The sequence below is a fragment of the Leucoraja erinacea genome, chromosome 3 (genome assembly GCF_028641065.1).
Source record: "Leucoraja erinacea ecotype New England chromosome 3, Leri_hhj_1, whole genome shotgun sequence".
NCBI lineage: Eukaryota > Metazoa > Chordata > Chondrichthyes > Rajiformes > Rajidae > Leucoraja > Leucoraja erinaceus.
The window spans coordinates 20,019,178-20,040,753 of NC_073379.1; the positions used below are offsets into that span (position 1 = coordinate 20,019,178).

Genomic DNA, 21,576 nt, shown 5'->3' on the forward strand with positions numbered 1-21,576 from the left:
TGTTTGGGACGTGGAAAGAAATCAAAGGACCCCTACGGGCACAGGCAAATGTGCACAACTCTAATATGTCCAGTAACTGAGGTCAGAATTGAACCGTCATGAAGGTACAGCAGGCTGTGAAGAAAGTGAATGGCATGTTGGCCTTTACAACAAGAGGAGTTGAGTATAGGAGCAAAGAGGTCCTTCTGCAGATGTATAGGGCACTAGTGAGACCACACCTGGAGAATTGTGTGCAGTTTGGGTCCCCCAATTAGAGGAAGGATATTCTTGCAGCATAGTTATACAGGGCTAATTCCCGGGATGGTGGGATTGTCATATGCTGAGAGATGGAGAGGCTGGGTTTGTATACTCTGGAGTTTAAAATGATGAGATGGGATCTTATTGAAACATATAAGATTATTAAGGGTTTGGACACGCTGGAGGCAGGAAACATGTTCTCGATGTTGGGGAAGTCCAGAACCAGGGGCCACAGTTTAAGAATAAGGGGTAATCATTTAGAACGGAGACAAAGAGACACTTTTTCTCACAGAGTTGTGAATCTGTGGAATTCTCTGCCTCAGAATGTGGTGGAGGCCGGTTCTCTGGATACTTTCAAGAGAGAGGGCTCTTAAAGATTGCGGAGTCAGGGGATATGGGGAGAAAGCAGGAACGCAGTACTGATTGTGGATGACCTGCCATGATCACATTGAATGGCGGTGCTGGCTCGAAGGGCCGAATGGCCTACTCCTGCACCAATTGTCTATTGTCTAACCCTAGTCTCTGGCGCCACAAACGCAGTGGTTTTGCCAACTGTGCCGCCCAAATCTTGATCTACAAGACTTGCAATCTCTATCTCCTGGCCAGAAATGTTTCTACCCATCAATGGAAAATAATGGATCGGTTCTAAAAGATACCCATCACAGGGGGAGGCATTGCCAGCAGCACTGTTTTGAGCATGGATCTGAATACAGCAGCATTGTTGAGCGAGTTTGCTGTGGATTCTCTACAATGATCAATGAAGCACAGAACAGTCCTTTTAGGAGCTGCTGCATCATGTAATCTTGCCCGTGGCTAGTTTTCTTTCATTGAATTTTAACATACGTAAGATTTAACATGCCCCTTCACCCCCCCCCCCCCCCCCATAGCCTGCCACGGCCAAACAACAAAAGACGTTGGCTTAGAAGAGGCAGAGAGATTGTTGGTAACCCATCCAACAGAGTTCATGCTGATCACCAGGTAGAAACGAAAATCACCTTCAGCCAACTCAGATTTTGTAAATCTGTAATCAGTGATTTATTTGTTGGGAAACAAGAGCCACTTTACAACACGTATTAGTAATGAGGGCATTCAACTTGAAAACCATACAAAATGGATCATAAATTAAAAAAAAGAATGACAAATTGTGCTAAGGTCATTACTGAAGGGATGCCCGTGTCAGCTAATTAATACCAAATAAATAAATTTCCTGCGAGGGAACGAGAGGAAAAAAAAGATAGAGAATTCATCTTTTTTCACTTCAAAATAACTTTCATTTTAATAAGTCAATATTTTTACCACCACGGTACAAGTGCCTAGTGCTTTGACTAGTTTTAACACAAAAATGTTTCTACTTTTTATTTCTCCACATGCATGAGTTCCACTATTTTCTACCAAGAATCCTTGGTGTCTAACAGAGTGCCTTGCTCCCGTTGTGGACCTTTGTTGCTTGAACACATTTAGGAAATAACATAGTGCATTGTAAACAAAAATGTACCTGCTGTAAATTCTAAAGTTTTTAATTTTTTTTTTTGTTGGCAAAAAAACATGACTTCACTTCAAAATACACAGCGAGAGAAAAAAAAACCTAAAACAGTTTTTAAAAAACGTCTTTTTTTTCTTCTCTTAGTAGTTGTGATCACCTCACTATCAAAATGAGCTTTATAAATCGTGTTCTTCGGAGGAACTGCCAGGACAAATAAAAGCTCAACAGAAAGAGTTATGGGGGGAAAACACTGCTCCTACTGGCAAGACAAAACTTGCAAGACCAGCACAACAGAAACTGTCTTGTTCACTACACCAACAGGGATATAAATTCAGAGGGGGGGGGGGGGGGGGGGGGGGGGAGCATACTACATTATATGTGCAATGCTGAGTGTCTGTACATAGATTTTTTTTTTCTCTCTCAAAATTCTCATCATTAGTTTTATAATCAGAATTATTACAGCAAAACATAAACATGTGTCTAGCATATGATTCGAATAGTTCCCTTTCTTGGAGATTTGGACAGGTTCCTTTAAATCGGAGGAGTTCCGCAGCTCTTCCCACTGCGACTCATCTACGCTGTGAAAGACGACCACAATTGATATACAGTGAAAATAAAAACAAAAAAGAGAGGAAAAAAAAAAGAAAGCAATCCTTAGCCTTGCACCAGGGCAGCGGACACTGACCTACACCAAGCTTCAGTTAGAAGTCCTTGAGAAAATAGACACAAGGGAAAAAAGGATAAAAACTTTGCATTATTGAAGGAAGCAAAACCGAATGCCATTTCAATATACACGTCCAACCCTCTCAATCAGTTCAATAATATTTTATTTTAGTTTTTGCCTTAAAACAGACTATTTATTTTATCATCTGCTTCCCCTGTAGTGCCTTGCTAGGTTGGTCTGAATAAAAACATCTCAAAGTAGTTCAGCAGTATATGAACAGCATTTAGATTCAAGCATACACAGATCTTTTTCACTTGCGTCTGGGAGACCAGAACAAGGTGTCCAGGGTTAGTCCGTTTTCCCCTATAGACTGGTGACCAAGTGCGATGGTCCCTTTGAATTCCCTTCAGGCGAGGAGCATTCTTTGTTGGGAGGAACTATAAATCCATCACTGCTTCCACGTCCCAGCTGGTAGTAATTGAGAAGTTGCTGTTCATGGTTCTTGGAGCCCAGATTCGGCATACTTTTATAATACACGTCATCACCCTCGCTACTTTTGGTTGGTGGGGCAGCGCTTTGGGTCTGGGGGGCGCTACCATCTGCCATGGGCACACCTGCCAAAGCAGGCATACTGGTGTACAGAGAATCCCTGTTGGGCGACTGCAGTTCTTGCGTGTGCTCGTTGGTTAACAAAGGAAAAAAGCTCTCACTGTGATCCTGAGGGATCCTCCTCCGGCTGGGGTAATGTTGGGCCTGGTGGCCCTCGACCGAATGCGCCCTCTGCGGCAACAGGGGGGCGTCCGACTCCTCGCGGATAAGCTCCAGTCCAAGGCTCTCGTCGTGGTTGAACGAGGCAGCGTCGTCGAGAACGACTGCGTCGTCCTCGCTGCCGTTCCCAATGTTGTTCACCAGCTTGTTCATGAGGTTCCGGTTCTGTTCGTTGGCACGCTCGTGGTTGTTGAGATAGGAGGGGATGTAGTTGGAAGTGAGTTCTTTCAGGATCTTTTTCTCCAGGGCTGTCTCGTTGTGGTTGTAGCCACGGTCGATAATTTGCACGCAGTCGCTCAGGTATTCTCCACTGGCAATGCTGTAGCTGTTGCCATGGTTACCATTCAGTGGTAGAGTATCCATGACAGTTGTATCCCTGGCATTGTTCAGCAACACCTCTGGAAGAGAAGACCAAGAAACACATTAACCATTACTGCACATGTCAGTTGCTGCCTCATAGGGAGGAAGGGAGTTCACACAATCTTGGGCGACAGATTAAAGATCATACAGACAAGAATAATAATTGTACAACAATTTATTCAAATTCTTCAGCAATCAATATCGAGCATTACTTCTCTTTAGCCGGAGGGTGGTGAATCTGTGGAGCTCATTGCCAAAGATGGCTGTGGAGGCCAAGTCAATGGGTACTTTTAAAGCGAAGATTCAAAAGCTTTCAAGAGAGTTACATTTTGCTTTGGGCTAACGGAATCAAGGGATATGAGGAAAAAGCAGGAAAGGGGTACTGATTTTGGATGATCAGCCATATTATATTGAGTGGCGGTGCTGAGCAAAGGCCGAATGGCCGACAAATGTGCACCTATTTTCTATGTTTCTTGATTAGCAAGGTTAAGTAGATAAGGTAGCAAAATGGGATTGAGAAGGTGATATAGATTGGTTAGGATTGAATGGTGGAGTGGACTGGATGGGCTGAATGGTCTAACTCTGCTCATATGTCTTATAGTCTTATGCATGGCTATAAAAAATGAATGTATGATAATCATAGGGTCATTTAGAGTGCTCAGGAAAGATGTACACCAGAACATAGGTGCAATCGTCACATTAATAGACAAGGAAGGGAAAACATGGGAAACATTTTGGTGGGAATCATTTCTTTAACAACTGGATGCAGTCAAGAAATATGAGCCAAATATTTAACATGGAGTTCAGGGCACATTTTTTTACTTACTAATTACCATAAAATCCTTGAATGTTTTCAACCAAAATGAACGGCATAGATAGGGTAGATAAGTCAGAATATTTTTTACCGAGGATGGAAAAATCAAGTACAAGGGGGCATAGCTTGAAGATGAGAGGGGCAAAGCTTAAAGGAGATGTGCTGGACAAGTTTGTTTTACACAAAGAGCAGCGAGTGTCTGGAATGTGCTGCCGGGGGTGATGGTAGAAAGAGATACGTTAGTGGCATTTAAACAACTTTTTGGATATACACTTGGATACGTAGGGAATGGAGGAATTTGGGTTATGTGCAGGTGGATAAGTGATGGTCTTGGCACCATGTTTGGCACAGACATTGTTGGTCGAAGGGCCTGGCCTTGTGCTGTACTTCCCTATGTTCTATGTAAAATGTTGATTGGTGCTGGAATATGACGGATACATATTTATTGCACAAGAGTATTGAAGAATATAAAGCTAATGCATGAGAATGGTGTTCAGTCTGACTTTCGTCACATTCCTGTATTCAATTGGTAACCAAGAGGCAAAGCCCAATCACTGAATCCAAGAATCTAATTTAGTGATATAAAATACATCATGATATGTCATTGGTTTATCAGAATCACATCCCAAGATGGGTCTGGATCAAGTGAGAAAATCTCACAAATTATTAATTAAATGGCCATGTTTTCGGAATCTACTAATTTATAACAGCTTCTTTGTTGAGCTGCAGTATTCACCATTTGAAATTGCAGACCCCATTTTAAGACATGGAATACCAACAGATTAAATTATACGCTTAAGAAGTTAAACTATAAGATGCTTTATGAGGTATTATTTGGATAAAGTGGAAATTTGAATTATCATTACTTTACAAATACATTACCATATGATAAATGAGAATAGAAAGGGGCAGCATGATGGCGCAGCAGTAGAGTTGCTGCTTTACAGGTTCGATCCTGACTGCGGGTGCTGTCTGCAGAGTTTGTATGTTCTCCGCGCGACCTGCATGGGTTTTCTTTGGGCACTCTGTTTTCTCCCACACTCCAAAGATGTACAGGTTTATAGGTTAATTGGCTGTGGTAAATTGTAAATTGCCCCTAGTATGTGTGGGATAGTGTAGTGTTAGTGTGCGGGATAATGGGATAGTGTAGTGTTAGTGGATTGCTGGTCGGCACGGACTCGGAGGGGGAGGGGGTGAGTGGGTGGGGGACAAAGGGCCTTTTTCCACGTTGTATCTCTAAAACTAAAACACAACTAAAACTAAAGTCAATTGAGGATAATAAAGGCCCAATATTGCACATTTCTATTGAATTGTGAATTTATTGAGAAAATCTAATTCATATTTATTAAAGATGGTAACAAGCAAACAGGGAGAACTAACTACATGGATGTGTCAAAATGAGGTTAAAGCTTAAATTTACAATTCAGGAATTTTGGAATTTTTCAGTTCAACTATTGTATTGATTACTTAAGATTCCAAAGAATTGTTGTACATCTAACTGGACACATGAAGCACAGACAATTTAAGCAGCACAATGGTGCATGTAAATATAGTTACAAAAGCCAACTTGAAAAAATAGCAACAGCAAGACCATCCATTTAAGAAAAATACAAAATGGTTCCAGTTAGCACAACTGAAGGTAAGTGTTTTCAAATTCAAATAAAAATAAATGAGATAATCTATCAATGAAAGCAGTTTCTACTGAAGATTACTCATTACGCTATTAATAGGTTGCATAGGGACTTCTTCCAAATATGTTTCACACCTTAGATTAATGTAATAACAGACCGATCAATGTAGGTAGACAAATATAATTCGTTTTGCTTCCTTGGTGAAAACATTGATCTCTCCAGTGTTCAGTAACTATCACAAAATTTGATACGTTTAATTATTCTCTCTCCACTTCGTCCATACCTGAGGGCTTTAAGCGACCATCTAACGGTCTTTCCCCATGCATGGTCACCAAGCACTTTGTGAATCAAAAAGTAAATAGGTAACATGTTCACTGTGCGCAGGGCACACTGCATGCATTAGCATTGTGGATTAAAGGTGAACATGCAGAATTTCTCACTCAAGGAAAGCGAGTTTAATTGAAATTTAGTTCTATCCAGGTCCTTTTTTTTTGCAGGCTCGTGGAAGTGTTCAAAGCAGATGCACCATCATCCTGAAGATTGCAGGACCGGTGTAAAACTTAACTTGAAACCAGTGTGTGTTGGGGTCCAGGCTTATGCCCTCATGGAGGATTACAGTGCCAAATCTTAACACAAGGACATTGGACAAAATGGGGAAAGCAAGTCAAATTGCTTTTAATTAATTTCAGCAGGGTCTCAATTGTTTCCAATGTCATGGGCAGTAGATGCCCATTTTGATCATGAAATTATCCGCTGAGACAGTAAAATGGACAGCGTGGAAACCCTTAACATTAAACATACATTTAGGGGGCAAGCTAGATTCTGAATGAGTTACATCCCTGTGTTGGATTTTTTTTTAAATCACTCAATCAAATTTATTGTAATTCATCTCAATAAGTATGGATGCAAAGATTCACTGGAAAGCTACCTAAAAAATACAACTGTAAACATTTCTGCAGTTTAAAAAATATCTTCTTGATCAACTAAAGTTAAACCACAATTATCACCTATGTTTGGCTGGAAGAGAATGGTAACTAAAGAAATTACATTTGATATGCAATGTTTAGTTTTACTCCCATACTTGTCTCTCTGTAGGGCTCTAAAGGACAGCATGAAGAAAAGGAAAGAAAAAACACAAGTAAGCATACAGCGACAGTAGAAGAAACATGAATTAAAACAAATAGATTGATGGTATGCAAGAAAATATCTAACAAATCCCAACTTCACCGCACATAATCCAGTTACTTTAAACACTTCTAAAGCTGGAAACAAACATTTGCACAATTTAAATGACAACAGCCTGTTTTTAAACCATTCAGCTCAGAAACCACCCATCCATATTTTGGAAAACCATTTCAAAGAAAGCAACCCTTTCACCGGCTCATTGTAATCAAATCAGGGATCAGACTTGAAATTGTGTGTTGGAAGCAATTGCAGATGCTGGTTTACACCGAAGAAAAACAAAATGCTGGAGTAACTCAGTGGGTCAGGCAGTCTGAAGAAAGGTTTCGACCCAAAACGTCACCTATTCCTTTTCTCCAGAGATGCTGCCTGATCCGCTGAGTTATTCCAGCTTTGAGTCTATCTTTGAGGCTTGACATCGTTTTGGTTTGGTTAATTAGCAATTATTTAAACAGTGCAACATCGTGGGATAAATTTGCATCTGTGCTGGTGAAAGTGTTGCAAAACACAAGACCCCTTTGGTTGGCCTGTAGAGGCTGTACAAAACCATCCAAACTTATTGCAACTACGTCTTTTAATTCAGTCGCATCACACCAGTGTTGCAGATCATGCAGATTGTTAAACTTTGTTAGTAGTTTTGTGAAGCTCTTTTCCACATGTTCTAATTTGTTGATTAGATGATTAAATTGGTAGCTTCATTAAAAATTGGCATATTTTCCACTGGCTTTCTCTGCATACATCCGAAAGCAACTTGGCTTGAAATTTAAAAACACACGCATACAAAGACAAAAAAAGTTGCATGTATCACCATCTATACACAGTCAAGCCCCCTTATTACAAAATGATTAGGAGGACCAAAAAACAGTTTGAAATCGTGGATGAACGTTGCAGGTTCAATCAGGAGACAGCAGAATATTTCTTGGTTAAAGACACATTTGAGTTTTTTACAATCTTGAACGAGGGTTAACTGTATATTGGTAAACTGGTGAGGGCGCAGTTTACAGCTTCAAATCAAGAAGCAAATTAATCTTTTCACCCAAAGCAAGTGAATCAATAATTAGTGAAAAATCAATACATTCAGCAACACAAGATCATATTCAGTCTTAATAAAAGAGAGTTCATTTTGAAACTTAAATATTTTGTTGAAAGTTTTTTTTCATTGAACTCATGCTTAGGTATACAGCCTCCACAGCAACCGGGTATAGCATTGTAAGCTTAGCAAAACGTTTTTGAGGAGCACACCTTGCGTGTTGTACATGCTGACTGAGGGGTTGTTATAGACTGCGGAGTCCCCAAGCAATGTGTTATAGGGATTGTTAGTGCCATGAGGACGAAGCAGAGCATTGGTTATTAGATGATTAGCCATGGCCCCTGCAGCAGCCAGACGGAAAAAAAGACAAACAAAGAAAAAAAGATCAATCAGGCAAATGTATAAAAAAAATAAAAAAATTCTTAATGGCAAAAATTGCAGTCACAATATTAAACAACAAGCTGAATACAACTCGGCCCGAAATGTTGAGATTTACAAAGTTAACAAATGCTTTTGACATTGTAATCCATCTACAGATTGCAGAACATGACAAATGTTGTTTTTCTTTAGAACCTACTCTGTAAAACTAATATATTCCGACGGTTATTACTTCAATTCCTTAGATTTACCCTCAGGTACATAGTAACATCAAGCCTCCAATAAAAAGAGTAACTTGCAATCCGACCGATTTTCATTCTCCTAACTTTAATCATTCCCATTCCAATTTGTAGCAACAGCTTAAAAGGCTTGCATTGTTTATCACTTCAATTATCCCAGAATGGAAACTCAGTTGAGAGACACGTCATGGAAGAAACATGGACTTGCAAGGGAGTGAGGAGAAAAGCAACAGTAGAAGGTCAAACAGTGAATCGGCAGCCAGGCAACCTTAGCAAATAAGCAGACAATCATTATTGTACTCAGATTGACGATGACAGGGATAAACAGTGTTTCAGAGTTGATCATTCCAGATACTTTCCCAGGATCATCTCTAATAAAAACAAAGAGATTTCCTGTAGAGATCTGACAGAAACTGAATGTAATATGTAGAATGTGCTTTGTAGAGTCATAGAGTGATACAGCTTGGAAACAGGCCCTTCGGCCCAACTTGTTCACACCGACCAACGTGCCCCATCTACATTTGTCCCACCTGCCTGCATTTGGTCCATATCCTTCTAAACTTATCCCAGAGCTGCCAACTTTTGTCAGAGCATTTCAGTATTCTAGTACCGGAAAATCAGTATTTTGCTGAAGTATTTTTACACGCTGAAAAAAAGTGCTGTTTTTTATGTGCAGTCATACCCATGTAAGAGTACAATAATGCATAACTTTGTTTCGAATTGACATTTCTTCTACGCACCTTACTTGACAGTGCGTTCATTGCCATCTCATTGTATACTGCTGTTTGAACGGTGGCTTCCTGCTTTTAGCACCAGATGATGATGCATTTTCGAAGCACCCCCTCCCTCCCTCACTCTCTCTCCCTCCTTCCTCTATTTTTCTTCTCCCTCTCCCCTCCATCTCTCTCTCTCCGTCTCTCCCTTCCTCTCCCTCTCCCCCCCCTCTCTCCCTCCCCCTCCCCCTCTCCCCTCTCTCATCGCTTTCTCTCTGCTCCCAGACCTCTTCCTCCCTCTCTCCTTCCTTTTTCCCCTCCCTCCCTCTCTTATTCCCTCCCTCTCTCTTCTCCCTCTCTCCCTCCCCTAACAGTCTGTGACCCATAGCGCTGTGGCCATAGTGTAAAGCCCATAGCGCTTTGTGTAAAAGCAATAACGTTCCAGCAGGGAGCGCTATTTTTAGAACCCATAGCGCTGTTTGTTTGAATTCCCACGCATTAAACTGACAGCGCTGTTTAAACCTGTAGCGGGACAGGCAGTTCAAAGCTTACAAAAATAATCATCCAGATCTTGAAATTTAAAATACTAATAGGTTTAATCTGCTATAATTTTTAGAGGTACAGTATGATTTTTTATAACCTTGCATTTTTTTAGCAGCAAGATGAAACAGGAAGTCGGGCCGATTTAAAACAAATCCGTATTTTACAAAGCAAATCCGTACATCCGTATTCTGATCGCATATCCGTACAAAATACGGACAATACGTACTACTTGGCAGCTCTGCTCTCCCATCCATGTACCTGTCTAGATGTTTCTTAAATGTTGTGATGGTACCTGCCTTAACTACCACCTCTGGTAGCTCGTTCCATACACCCACCATCCTTTGTGTTAATAAGTTACTCCTCAGGTTCCTATTAAATCTTTCCCCCCTCACCTTAAACCTACGACCTCTGGTTTTCAATTTCCCCATTGTAGTTCCAGATTAACTCTGAATTCTGAATCGGTCAGAAATAGAACTGATTATATAAAATGTTAGGACTCCACAGTGCAGCACGCCACCTCTTGATGCCCATTAGTGCATTGATACTTGCAATAACACTCAAGTTCTGTGCCAGGAACCATGTGACCCAATTTCCTATTCACTCAGTGGCATCAGGACAAAGGGAAAGTGGATGTGGCAACAGACTATTATATGCACTGACAAAATCAGACCCAATGCTTCAAAATAAAATGTCAACCAAGCACTTGCATTGGACTTTGCCATTTAGTGAAACCAGGTTTATTTATTGATCTGGGTTTTATTTTTCAGACCATGAAGCCACTCACTGAGAGAGAGAAAAAAAATCAGTTAACAACGATGAATATTTATTAAAACTAAAAATAGTCTGGTAATAACAAAGACTGTTGGTATCAGTTAAGAGAGAATAATGGTATTAACCATGGTTCAGTGCATCGTGACCTTGGCCTGGCAGCAAATACTGAATGTTGAAGGCAGTATTTGTTAAAGGGGCAATTTAATTCAAAATAAAAGCAAGAGGACAACTATCTGTGGGAGAGAACACGCACTATGAAGGTCTGTTACGACTTTATCCGTGACTTTCATTTGAGAACAACTAAAATTATCCCATAACTTCCATGAATTTTAGTTTAGAGATACAGCACGGAAACAGGTCCTTCGGCCCACCGAGTCCGCACCGACCAGCGACTCCCACACATTAACACTATCCTACACACACTAGGGACATTTATACCAAAGCCAGTTAACCTACAAACCTGCACGTCTTTGGAGTGTGGGAGGAAACCGAAGATCTCAGAGAAAACCCACGCTGGTCACGGGGAGAATGTACAAACTCCTTACAGACAACACCCGCAATTCGGATCAAATGGGATCAAAGGTTTCTTGCGCTGTACGGCAGTAACTCTACTGTTGTGCCGCCTTGCTATGCAATTTAATTTAATGAAAATATGACTATTCAGATAAGAATAGCTGTCTATGGAAATCAATATCGTGTATGGTATTTATAATTCATTAAATAGAATCTTCACAAAATCCATTACTCCTTTATGAGATACTTCATTAGATAGTGCTACACATCTATACTGCTTCAAAAAACCTACGCACTTATCTTTTCAATCTTATCAGGTTTAGATCAAAATAACTGGCTCAATCAAATCTATTATTGTTTGTATTCAAAACGGTGAAGAATATTCAACTTAAATCATGGGTAAATTAGACAAGTGATAACATTTGAGTTTGGAGTGCTGTATTTAAACAAGTTCCAGTGAAATATAGATAGGTAATGTAAATTTCACTAGAACAGTTTAGTGCCAACTGGCCATGCCTAAAAGACTTCTTCCATACATTTTGCATATTTTTATGGGTTTGCAAAATTAAATTGATAAAGGCTCATACACTTTGAACTTTACACCACTAATAAATTGAGGGATGAAATTGCATAGAGCCAGCTTTAGTTCAGTTTAGAGATGCAGCGTGGAAACGGGCCCTTTGGTTCACCAAGTCTGCGCTGACCAGTGATGCCCATACACAAGTTTTATTCCACATCCTATGTATCTTACCTACCCCTAGATTCCTCTGCTCTACAATACACCCCAGGGACCTACCATTCATTGTGAAGGTCCTACCTTGCTTTAACTTCCCAAATTGCAACATCTTGCACTTATCTGCATTAAACTCCATTAGCCATTCCCTCAGCCCACTTGCCCAGCTGATCAAGATCCTGCTGTGATTTTTGCAAACCATCTTCACTCTTAGCCCACTTTACTGTCATCTGCAAACTCACTAATCTTGTCTTTCACATTATCATCCACATTGTTGGTAAAAACCACAAGCAGCAATCGTCCCAGCATCAATCCTTGAGGCCTCCAGTCGAAAAAACAACCTTCCATCATCACCCTCTACTTCTTTACATGAAGCCAATTCTCTATCCAGACAGCTAGCTCTCCCTTGTTCATCGGCTATCCAATTCCAAAGCAGCCTTCCATGCAAAATCTTATCAAAGACCTTGGTCAAGTTCATATGAACTCTTCTACGGCCTTGCCCTCTTCAACCTTGTTGGTTATTTCTTCAAAAAAGTAACCGGCAGGTTCAATTTCTGTGGTTGACATGAAAGGATAATCAGATGTTTCTGAATATTCTCATCTTTCACCTTTATAAATAAAATGTTCATTGGCTTCCTTCCAAGGCTGAGAACATTCTGTTTCCAAACATTATACTCCATCTACTATCCTCTTGCCCATTCAGCTAACTGCTTGCAACCGCTTTGCATTCTCCTCAATGTATTTGTAAATAGCTGTGATACAAAACATTAATCCTTGGAGTGTCCAACCCTAAAAAATATCTCAGATGTTTCCACTGCCTATTTCCTAAGAGAAAATTTGGGTCCTTCAAAAGTGATAGGAGCAGAATTAGGACATTCGGCCCATCAAGTCTATTCTGCCATTTAATTATGCCTGATCTATCTCTCACTTTTAACCCTATTTTCATGCCTTTCCCCCATAATCCCTGACACCCGTACTAATCAACCCATACTAATCCTTGTTATAGATCTCCCAGCCACGTGAAATTTCATTTCAACATTACTCTGACAAGCTACTTAAAACATTTAATATATTCTGTCCTGTCAAGACCCCCACAAAAAAGTGGCCAAGTTAAGGCCTTAATCTGAAGGCCATCACAGATACAATGTCAGAAGGAGAGTCTCGACCCAAAACATTATCTGTCCATTCAACTCCACAGATGCTGCCTGATCCGTCAAATTCCTCCAGAACTTTGTTTTTTGCTCAGGTTTTCGGCATCTGCAGTGTTTAATTTTTTTAAAGTTTAATTTAGAGATAGTGCGGAAACAGGACCTTCAGCCCATCGAGCCAGCGCCAACCAGCCATCCCCGCATATTAGCACTACCCTACACACACTGGGGACAATTTACAAAGCCAATTAACCTACAAACCTGTACGTCTTTGGAGTGTGGGAGGAAACCAAAGATCTCGGAGAAAACCCACTCGGTCATGGGGAGAACGTACAAACTCCATAGGGACAGCACCCGTAGTCGAGATCAAACCCGCATCTCTGGCGCTGAAAGCACTGTAAGGCAGTGCCTCTACCGCTGCATCACCGTGCTGCCTCTTATCTCTTGTCTTGTCTCTCTCCATGAGTATGATGTCCTCAAGTCACGAAGAGAGCAGCCCAGTATCTGTGTCAGGGCAGTTAAGAATTGGCAATAAATTGAGCCATTTTTTTAGATTACAAAATATATTAAGACTGTCACCGCTAATATATTTTGTGAATAGGACCTTTATCAGCATATGAACTAAACAAGGTTCAGATGGAATTGAAAAATGCTGGCTAGGCAAGGCAGTCTTTACTTCAGCTCTGTCTTGTAAACCAGTGGAACATGAGATTGCAGGCGTGATTTTCAATGGTGCTTTGAACCAGGTTCAGAGCAAGACGCCATTGTCGTGAAGGGGCTGAAGTGCGAGCTGGGAACAGACACTGAAGATGGTGAGGGAGTTTATGGTCACTTAAGTTGCTTGGTAACGTCTATTAATTAGACCACAAGAGAGTTTGTTGGATGGGTCATGACCCACCAGAGCCTCTGACTGGTACTGGCTAAAGGAGATTAAATGAGTTGTAGCTGGGGATATTGGGAGCTTCCCAAAATGCTACTGGAGGATCTTTGATACACAGCAAGGGACTGATAGGGACACTTTGACAAGACATCATCTAGCTCACAGAAATCTGCTCAGGATTTCGAAAGGCAAATGGACATTAGCCTTTATTGCAAAGGATGTTGAAGCTTAGAAATAAGAAGGCTTTGTTACAGATATGGAGGGTGTGGCTGAGGGTACAGATGCCATGTCATGCATCGTTTTGTTCCTTGTATCTCTTAAAGGATAAATTAGTACTAAAATGGAACAGCAGTCACTTTCTATACCAGGGGTTCCAAACATTTTCTACCCCGTTTACCCCTGGCAACTTTAATAGCACATAACAATTTTATTTCACTTATTTGTGAACAACTAATGATGAACAGAACAAGGGGTCACAGTTTAAGGATAAGGGGGAAATCTTTTAGGACCGAGATGAGGAAAACATTTTTCACACAGAGAGTAGTGAATCTCTGGAATTCTCTGCCACAGAAGGTAGTTGAGGCCACTTCATTGGCTATATTTAAGAGGGAGTTAGATGTGGCCCTTGTGGCTAAGGGGATCAGGGGGTATGGAGAGAAGGCAGGTACGGGATACTGAGTTGGATGATCAGCCATGATCATATTGAATGGCGGTGCAGGCTAGAAGGGCCGAATGGCCTACTCCTGCACCTATTTTCTATGTTTCTATGTAACAGAACCGAACACAGTCGGTCAATGAGAAAAAAATATGTACAAATCCAGAATCAACAAATTTACCCCCTGGGTTGGCGAAATTTACCCCCTGGGGGTAATTGTAATGGGGTAAATTTACCCCTAGTTGAGAACCCTTTGTCTATACCAAAGATAGACACAAAATGCTGGCGTACCCAGCGGGTCAGGCAGCATCTCAATAGAAAATGGAGAGATGTTTTTGGGTTGGGACCATTCTTCAGTCTGAAAAGTCCATTTGCTCCAGAGGTGCTGAGATTAACAAAGGAACCTGAGCGGACATCAGAAATTTCATGATAAAAGATTGTGACTTGCGATGCACTCTGTTTCTCTATTCACAGATGTTGTCTGGTCTAAATTGCTTCAGAAAACAGATTAAATGACTGAAGTAGAATTCAAAACACAGACATTACAATTAATTTCCACTTCACTGTTACCTGATGTGGTGAGGGTTTATAGCATTTTCTATCTTTAAATCAAATGAAATTGTTTTTACCTGGCTAGTGACAAATTGCATTCCCCACTCCCTTTTGAATGCAGAGCAGGCCGAATCGTTCCAGTATATCAGAAGAGTAGGGCAAAAGAGAGACGTGCGTTACTTCCCTTCTGAGATAAAGGACCTCTCTGTCCAGTCTTTCTCCACGGTAAAATAATACTCAAAGTGCTGGAGTAACTCAATGGATCAGGCAACGTCTCTGGAGGACTTGGATAGGTAACGCTTCAGGTTGGAACCTTTCTTCAAACCTTTGGTCGCCTCTCCATGTTCTCCAGAGATGCTGCCTCATCAGCCAAATTAAATCAGCACTTTTGTGTTTTTTTGTAAACCAGCAACTATAGTTCATTGAATCTCCCTTTCCCCACTTTGCTTGATTGCTCAGCCCACAAGCCTTCCTTAGCCTGCCTCTGAGATGTAGATTTATCTTTTAGTTTAGTTTAGAGATGCAGCCTGGGCCCATCGCGTCCACACCGACCACGACCGCCCGTACACTAGTCCTATCCAATACACTAGGGACAATTTACAGAAGCCAATTAACCTACAAAACTAAGTGTGGGAGGAAACCGGAGCACCGGGAGAAACCCCACTAAGGTCATGGGAAGAACGTACAACTTCCATACAGACAGCACCTGTCGTCATGATCAAACCCAGGTCTCTGGTGCTGTGAGGCAGCCAAACTGTGTCTGCTCTCTTCTTGCATGCACTAACATCCATTATAGAAAAATTATGCATGTTTAAATTGGTTATGAAACTTGATTCCATTTCAGAAGTAAAGTTCAGTGAACATTTGTTATTAAATCACAAGTGTGTTTCTACTCTAGTGGGTCTGGCAGCGTCCACCTGACCTTGAACAGAACCGGGTGAGTGAGACCTACCAACACCATTTCATTAAAACTACTTCTCATCAGTGCATGAGTGCTAAACCTCCAGGCGACTGTACCGCATCTCTGGGCAAGGTTAAACCACAGTAATCATCAATTAGGACAAATTTGTGGGCTAATTCCAGACCTTCACATCGATGATTTTTTTATTAGCACTCATTTCGTGCCTATTTTCAACCTTTCTGAAAAGGCTTGAATTAAGGATGTAATTCTGTCAAGGGAGAAGATTACAAAACCTGCTTTTTCTTGATATTAAATCATGTTTTCTATTCAGATGGTCTGCACATTGGATGGAATTCTTGGCTGTATATCACTCCACCTGCAGCTTCAGCATGAAGCCAATTATTTTTGCATTTAGTTTGCAAATTAAGAGAAACCAACCATTTCATCAAACTGCCATCCCGGAGTCTATTACTGCATTCATCAATCTTGCTAAGTTTGCAAGTGCACGTCTTGCACCTTGCTTTATTTTTAGGCAGATCATAACGACAGTCCACAGGGAACATCCTGAAAACCTTAACATTTTAAAAGTCAGAGTTTGGAATCAGGATCACAATTTTGGATTAAAAATAACACTGTAATACCTTGGCCAAATATTCCAAAAGGCTTTCTATATTCAAAATAAAAGGTGCTGTCAGGCATGAACACCAGTGAAGAAATGAGCTCGACTGGGAGCTCTATAGTGCAGCGTGCCTAAAGGGCCTGTCCCACTTGGGCGTCATTTGTGTGGCACGCAGGTGGCGTGCGAAGATTTTGTGAATCCCAAAATCCTGGGGCGCCGCGCGCGACCGTGCATCACTACCTACGCCACCACACCTCACCACGTGCCATGCGCGCGTAATGCATGCATGCGCGCATAACGCACGCATCGTGATGTGTAAATGATGTAGCGTAAATGACGCGCAAATGACGCCCGTGGGACAGGCCCTTAAGTGTTTAAATTCATAGATGCATGAACCTCACATGTTTACGTTTAAAGCACATAGATTATGGGGGGGGGGGGAGATGTAAATTATTGCATCCTGAAAAATTGACCCCCTCCCTGTGAAATCAAAGCACCTTATGTGAGACACACACTCAGTGGTACTCATACTGTAAGCCGGTTAGCATTGACCGTGCCATAGTAGATATGGTTGAAAGCTTCAAGTTCAGAGGAGTAAATATCACCAGCAACTTGTCCTGGACCACACATATCAGAGTAATGGCTAAGAAAGCACACCAACGCCTCTACTTCCTTAGAAGGCTTAGGATGTTCGGCATGTCTCCACCAACTCTCACCAACTTCTACAGATGCAGCATAGAAAACAATTTATCAGGATGATTCACAGCATGGGTAGGGAACAGCTCCATCCAAAATCGCACGCAATTGCAGAGATTTGGGGACGCAGCAATGAAACATCACAGACACCATATGTAGGAACTTCACATGCTGCTTTACTCCACAGATAGGCACAAAATGTTGCAGTAACTAAATCTCTGGAGAAAAGGAATAGGTGACTTTTCGAGTCGAGACCCTTCTTCAGACTGCTAGATGGGTCCAAAGAAGGGTCTCGACCTGACCACGCACCTATTCCTTTTCTCTCAAGATGGTGCCTGACCCACTGAGTTACTCCAGCATTTTGTTCCCATTGAACAAACCAACCTCCCTTCCATTGACTACATTTACACTTCACACTGCCTCGGCAAGGCCACCAGCATAATCAAGGACCAGTCTCACCCCGGTCACTCCCTCTTCTTCCCTCTCCCATCAGGCAAGAAGTACAAAAGTATGAAAATACACACCTCCAGATTCAGGGACAGTTTCTTCCCAGCTGTTATCAGGCATCTGAACTATCCTATCAACAACTAGGGAGCGGTCCTGACCTCCCATCTACCTCATTGGAGGCATTGGGACTATCTTTAATCAGACTTTACTGGACTTTATCTTCCACTGAACATTATTCCGTTTATCATATATCTGTACACTGTGAATGGCTCAATGGTAATCATGTATAGTCTTCCCGCTGACTGGTTAGCACGCAACAAAAGCTTTTCACTGTACCTCAGTACAAATGACAATAAACTAAACTCCAGAGAAATGGAACCAAAGGTGACAGACTTGAAGCCAACATTTCATCATTGGAAGAATGTTTATTAACTCTTCATGTATTTCGCTATATGAATAATGAGCTCCAGCCACTGTTTCTTTGCCAGTTAAAGTCATAGAGCTATGCAACACACCCTTGCTGACCTGAATGCCCCATCTAAGAATCTCGTCTCTACCAAGTTAGGCACTTCAAGTATTTTAAGAAATATTGTTTCCATGCTGTCTCATAATGAATCCCAATGACGACAATTAATAGAGAAATCACCAGTGTGATCTTTCATGCTGTAACTGCACCACTATCATGTTAAATAAAAGATAGGTGGTTTGTTAGACTGTGGGAAACCTTACCAGAAACAATGGTGGGACTTAAAGTGAATGTTGCTTCATAATAAAGCAGATAAATATTTCACAATATACTCCTCTGTTCTTCATGTGTGATTGAATTTCCAGGCCCACATTTATTATTTACTTGTTTTATGGTGCTCTACAATGCAGGGCAAAGTCCAACTTCACAAAGGTAACAAGTGGGAGATTCGTGGAGAAATCGACAGTGGAGGTGCTACAATGGAACTCAAACAACAAGTGAATCCATCAGAAAACGGTCATCAAACTTCTCGACTTCTCTTAACTTAACTTCTCAAATCTTCCAAAAAAAATGTACATAGAAACATAGAAAATAGGTGTCGGAGGAGGCCATTCGGCCCTTCAAGCCAGCACCACCCACCATTCAATATGATCATGGCTGATCATCCAAAATCAGTACCCCGTTCCTGTTTTTTCCCCGTATCCCTTTATTCCGTTAGCCCTAAGGGCTATATCTAATTCTCTCTTGAAAACATCCAGTGAATTGATCTCTGGGACTGGTTTACTGGGGATAAAATAATGCATCTATGCTTCCTGGTGGTCACGGCCATTGTGTTACAGCCAGTGCTTTTATTTTTAATGATGTGTAGGAAGGAACTGTGTAGGATCATTATCTATGTATCTCGTTTCCCTTTCCTGTAACTTTGAGTCTGAAGAAGGGTCTCGACCCGAAACGTCACTTATTCCTTCTCTCCAGAGATGCTGCCTGTCCCGCTGAGTTACTCCAGCTTTTTATGTGCATATCTATTTTTTTTATGATGATACGGCATACCAACACCTTTAGAAAGCTAAAAGCTAATTTGATGCGCAGCAGCCAAAACCATTGTATGAACTGTTATCTGTGTAACTAGCATCTTATTATCCACCAATAAAGCAATGATTGGCTGCCCATTGATTATTAGTTTAGTTTAGAGATACAGTGCAGAAACAGGCTTTTCGGCCCACTGATTCCGCACCGACCGCTGCACATTAACACTATCCTGCACACAAGGGAAAATTTACAGATACACCAACCCAATTAACCTACAAACCTGTAAGCTTTTGGAGCGCGGGAGGAAACCGAAGATCTCGGAGCAAACGCACATGGTCACGGGGTGAACGTACAAATGCCGTACCGACAGCACCCGTGGTCAGGATTAAACCTGGGTCTCAGGCGCTGCAAACACTGTAAGGCAGCAACTCTACCGCAGTGCCACCATGGCTGCCCAATTGATGATTCTCCATGCACCACTTGGTGTCATCTATTTCCATCCTCCATTGCCATTTTAATTGAAGTGTTGATTTATTTAACATGCAATGTATAGCGAACATAATGTGTGTTTTTATTATTCCCCTTTGATGAGTCTTTAAACATCAACAAGTTACAGTAAGATACTCAAAAAAAACATTAAAGGTGTTGCTGAATTTTCTTCTCTAAACCCAAAGATTGATTGCAGTAGATCTGGATTGTGGAGCTTTGTGTTGCTATTTAATGGTCTGATCATTTAGCATAAAGTACATCTGCGCCACGTATGATTTATATGGCGTATCACACTTCTGCAAACATTTGCTAATTACACATCAATCCTGGGAATAGAGAATTTAGGAAATAATATCCTCAAATAAATTCAAACTTGGCTTGGTGAGGGAAAACTAGTGCTATGCGTGCTAAGGTCAGAGTCTAAATCCTGAAGGGACTGCTCTCTACTTTGAATGATTCCAGGTTTCTCATGCCAATTAACAAAACTCATTCTGCTTGCGAGGCACATTTTAATGTTTGCTATCCAGCCAATTCCCAGAGAAACCCAGTGCCAAATAGTCAAAACTAAAATCTCCCTACCATTTTGGCTTACATTTGGAGCTTGCAGTATTGCTCCATGCAGTGAGGGCCAAGTAGCAGGGGGACCACAAGTTCCCTGGGAAAATTGCAGATTATATCTGGCACTATACTTTTATCCTTTCCTTTACTCATATCAAGAAAATATAATTAACAAAGGAAAACTGGACAGATGCTACTGACAAAACAATTATCCTTCAAATGGTAGATCAAACAATTTAGAGTCATATAGTCGTACAGCACGGAAACAAGCCCTTCGGCCCAACTTGCCCGTACCGACCGACATATCCCAAATACACTAGTTCCACCTCATAATCATAGTCATGGAGTGATACAGTGTGGAAATAGGCCCTTCAACCCAGCTGGCCCACGCCAGCCAACATGTCCCAGCTACACTAGTCCCACCTGCCCGCGTTTGGTCCATATGCCTAAAATTCTGTCCTATCCATGTAACGTCTAACTGTTTCTTAAAAGTTGGGATGGTCCCTGCCTCAATTACCTCCTCTGGCATTTTGTTCCACCATCATTTTTGTGAAAACGGTACCCCTCAGATCCCTATTAAATCTTTCCCCCTTCGGGTTAAACCTATGTCCTCTGGTCCTTGATTTACCTACTCTGGGCAAGAGACTCTGTGCATCTACCCGACCTATTCCGCTCATGATTTTATACACCTCAATAAGATCACCCCTCATACTCCTGCGCTGCAAGGAATAGAGACCCAACCTACTCAACCTCTCACTATAGCTCAGACCCTCTAGCCCTGGCACCATCCTTGTAAATCTTCTCTGTACCCTTTCCAGCTTGCAACATCTTTCCTATAACATGGTTCCCAGAACTGAACACAGTACCCTAATTGTGGCCTCACCAACGTCATATACAACTGCAAGATGACCTCCCAACTTCTATACTCAATATTCTGACTGATAAAGGCCAATGTGCCAAATGCCTTTTTGACCACCATATCTACCTGCGACTCAACATTCAAGGAACTATGCATCTGCACTCCTAGATGCCTCTGCTCCACAACACTCCCCAGAACCCTACCATTCACTGTGTAAG

At 41.4% G+C, this 21,576-nt stretch overlaps 1 protein-coding gene across 8 annotated transcripts in view; it reads right to left on the reverse strand.

The window, feature by feature from the left end:
* Positions 1-1,494: 1,494 nt before the first annotated feature.
* Positions 1,495-21,576, reverse strand: part of adgrl3.1 (adhesion G protein-coupled receptor L3.1) — a 623,227-nt gene continuing 603,145 nt past the window's right edge. For 4 of the 8 annotated variants that reach the window (XM_055632233.1, XM_055632235.1, XM_055632237.1 and 1 more), the window contains 2 exons: positions 8,382-8,510; positions 1,495-3,550 (listed from right to left, as the gene is read on the reverse strand). In XM_055632233.1, coding sequence (XP_055488208.1) covers positions 2,748-3,550; positions 8,382-8,510 — 932 coding nt within the window. In that variant the 3' untranslated portion in view covers positions 1,495-2,747. Of the gene's footprint in view, positions 3,551-7,004; positions 7,057-8,381; positions 8,511-21,576 lie in introns of all 8 variants that reach the window. The other 4 variants (XM_055632238.1, XM_055632239.1, XM_055632240.1 and 1 more) reach the window with 3 other exon arrangements.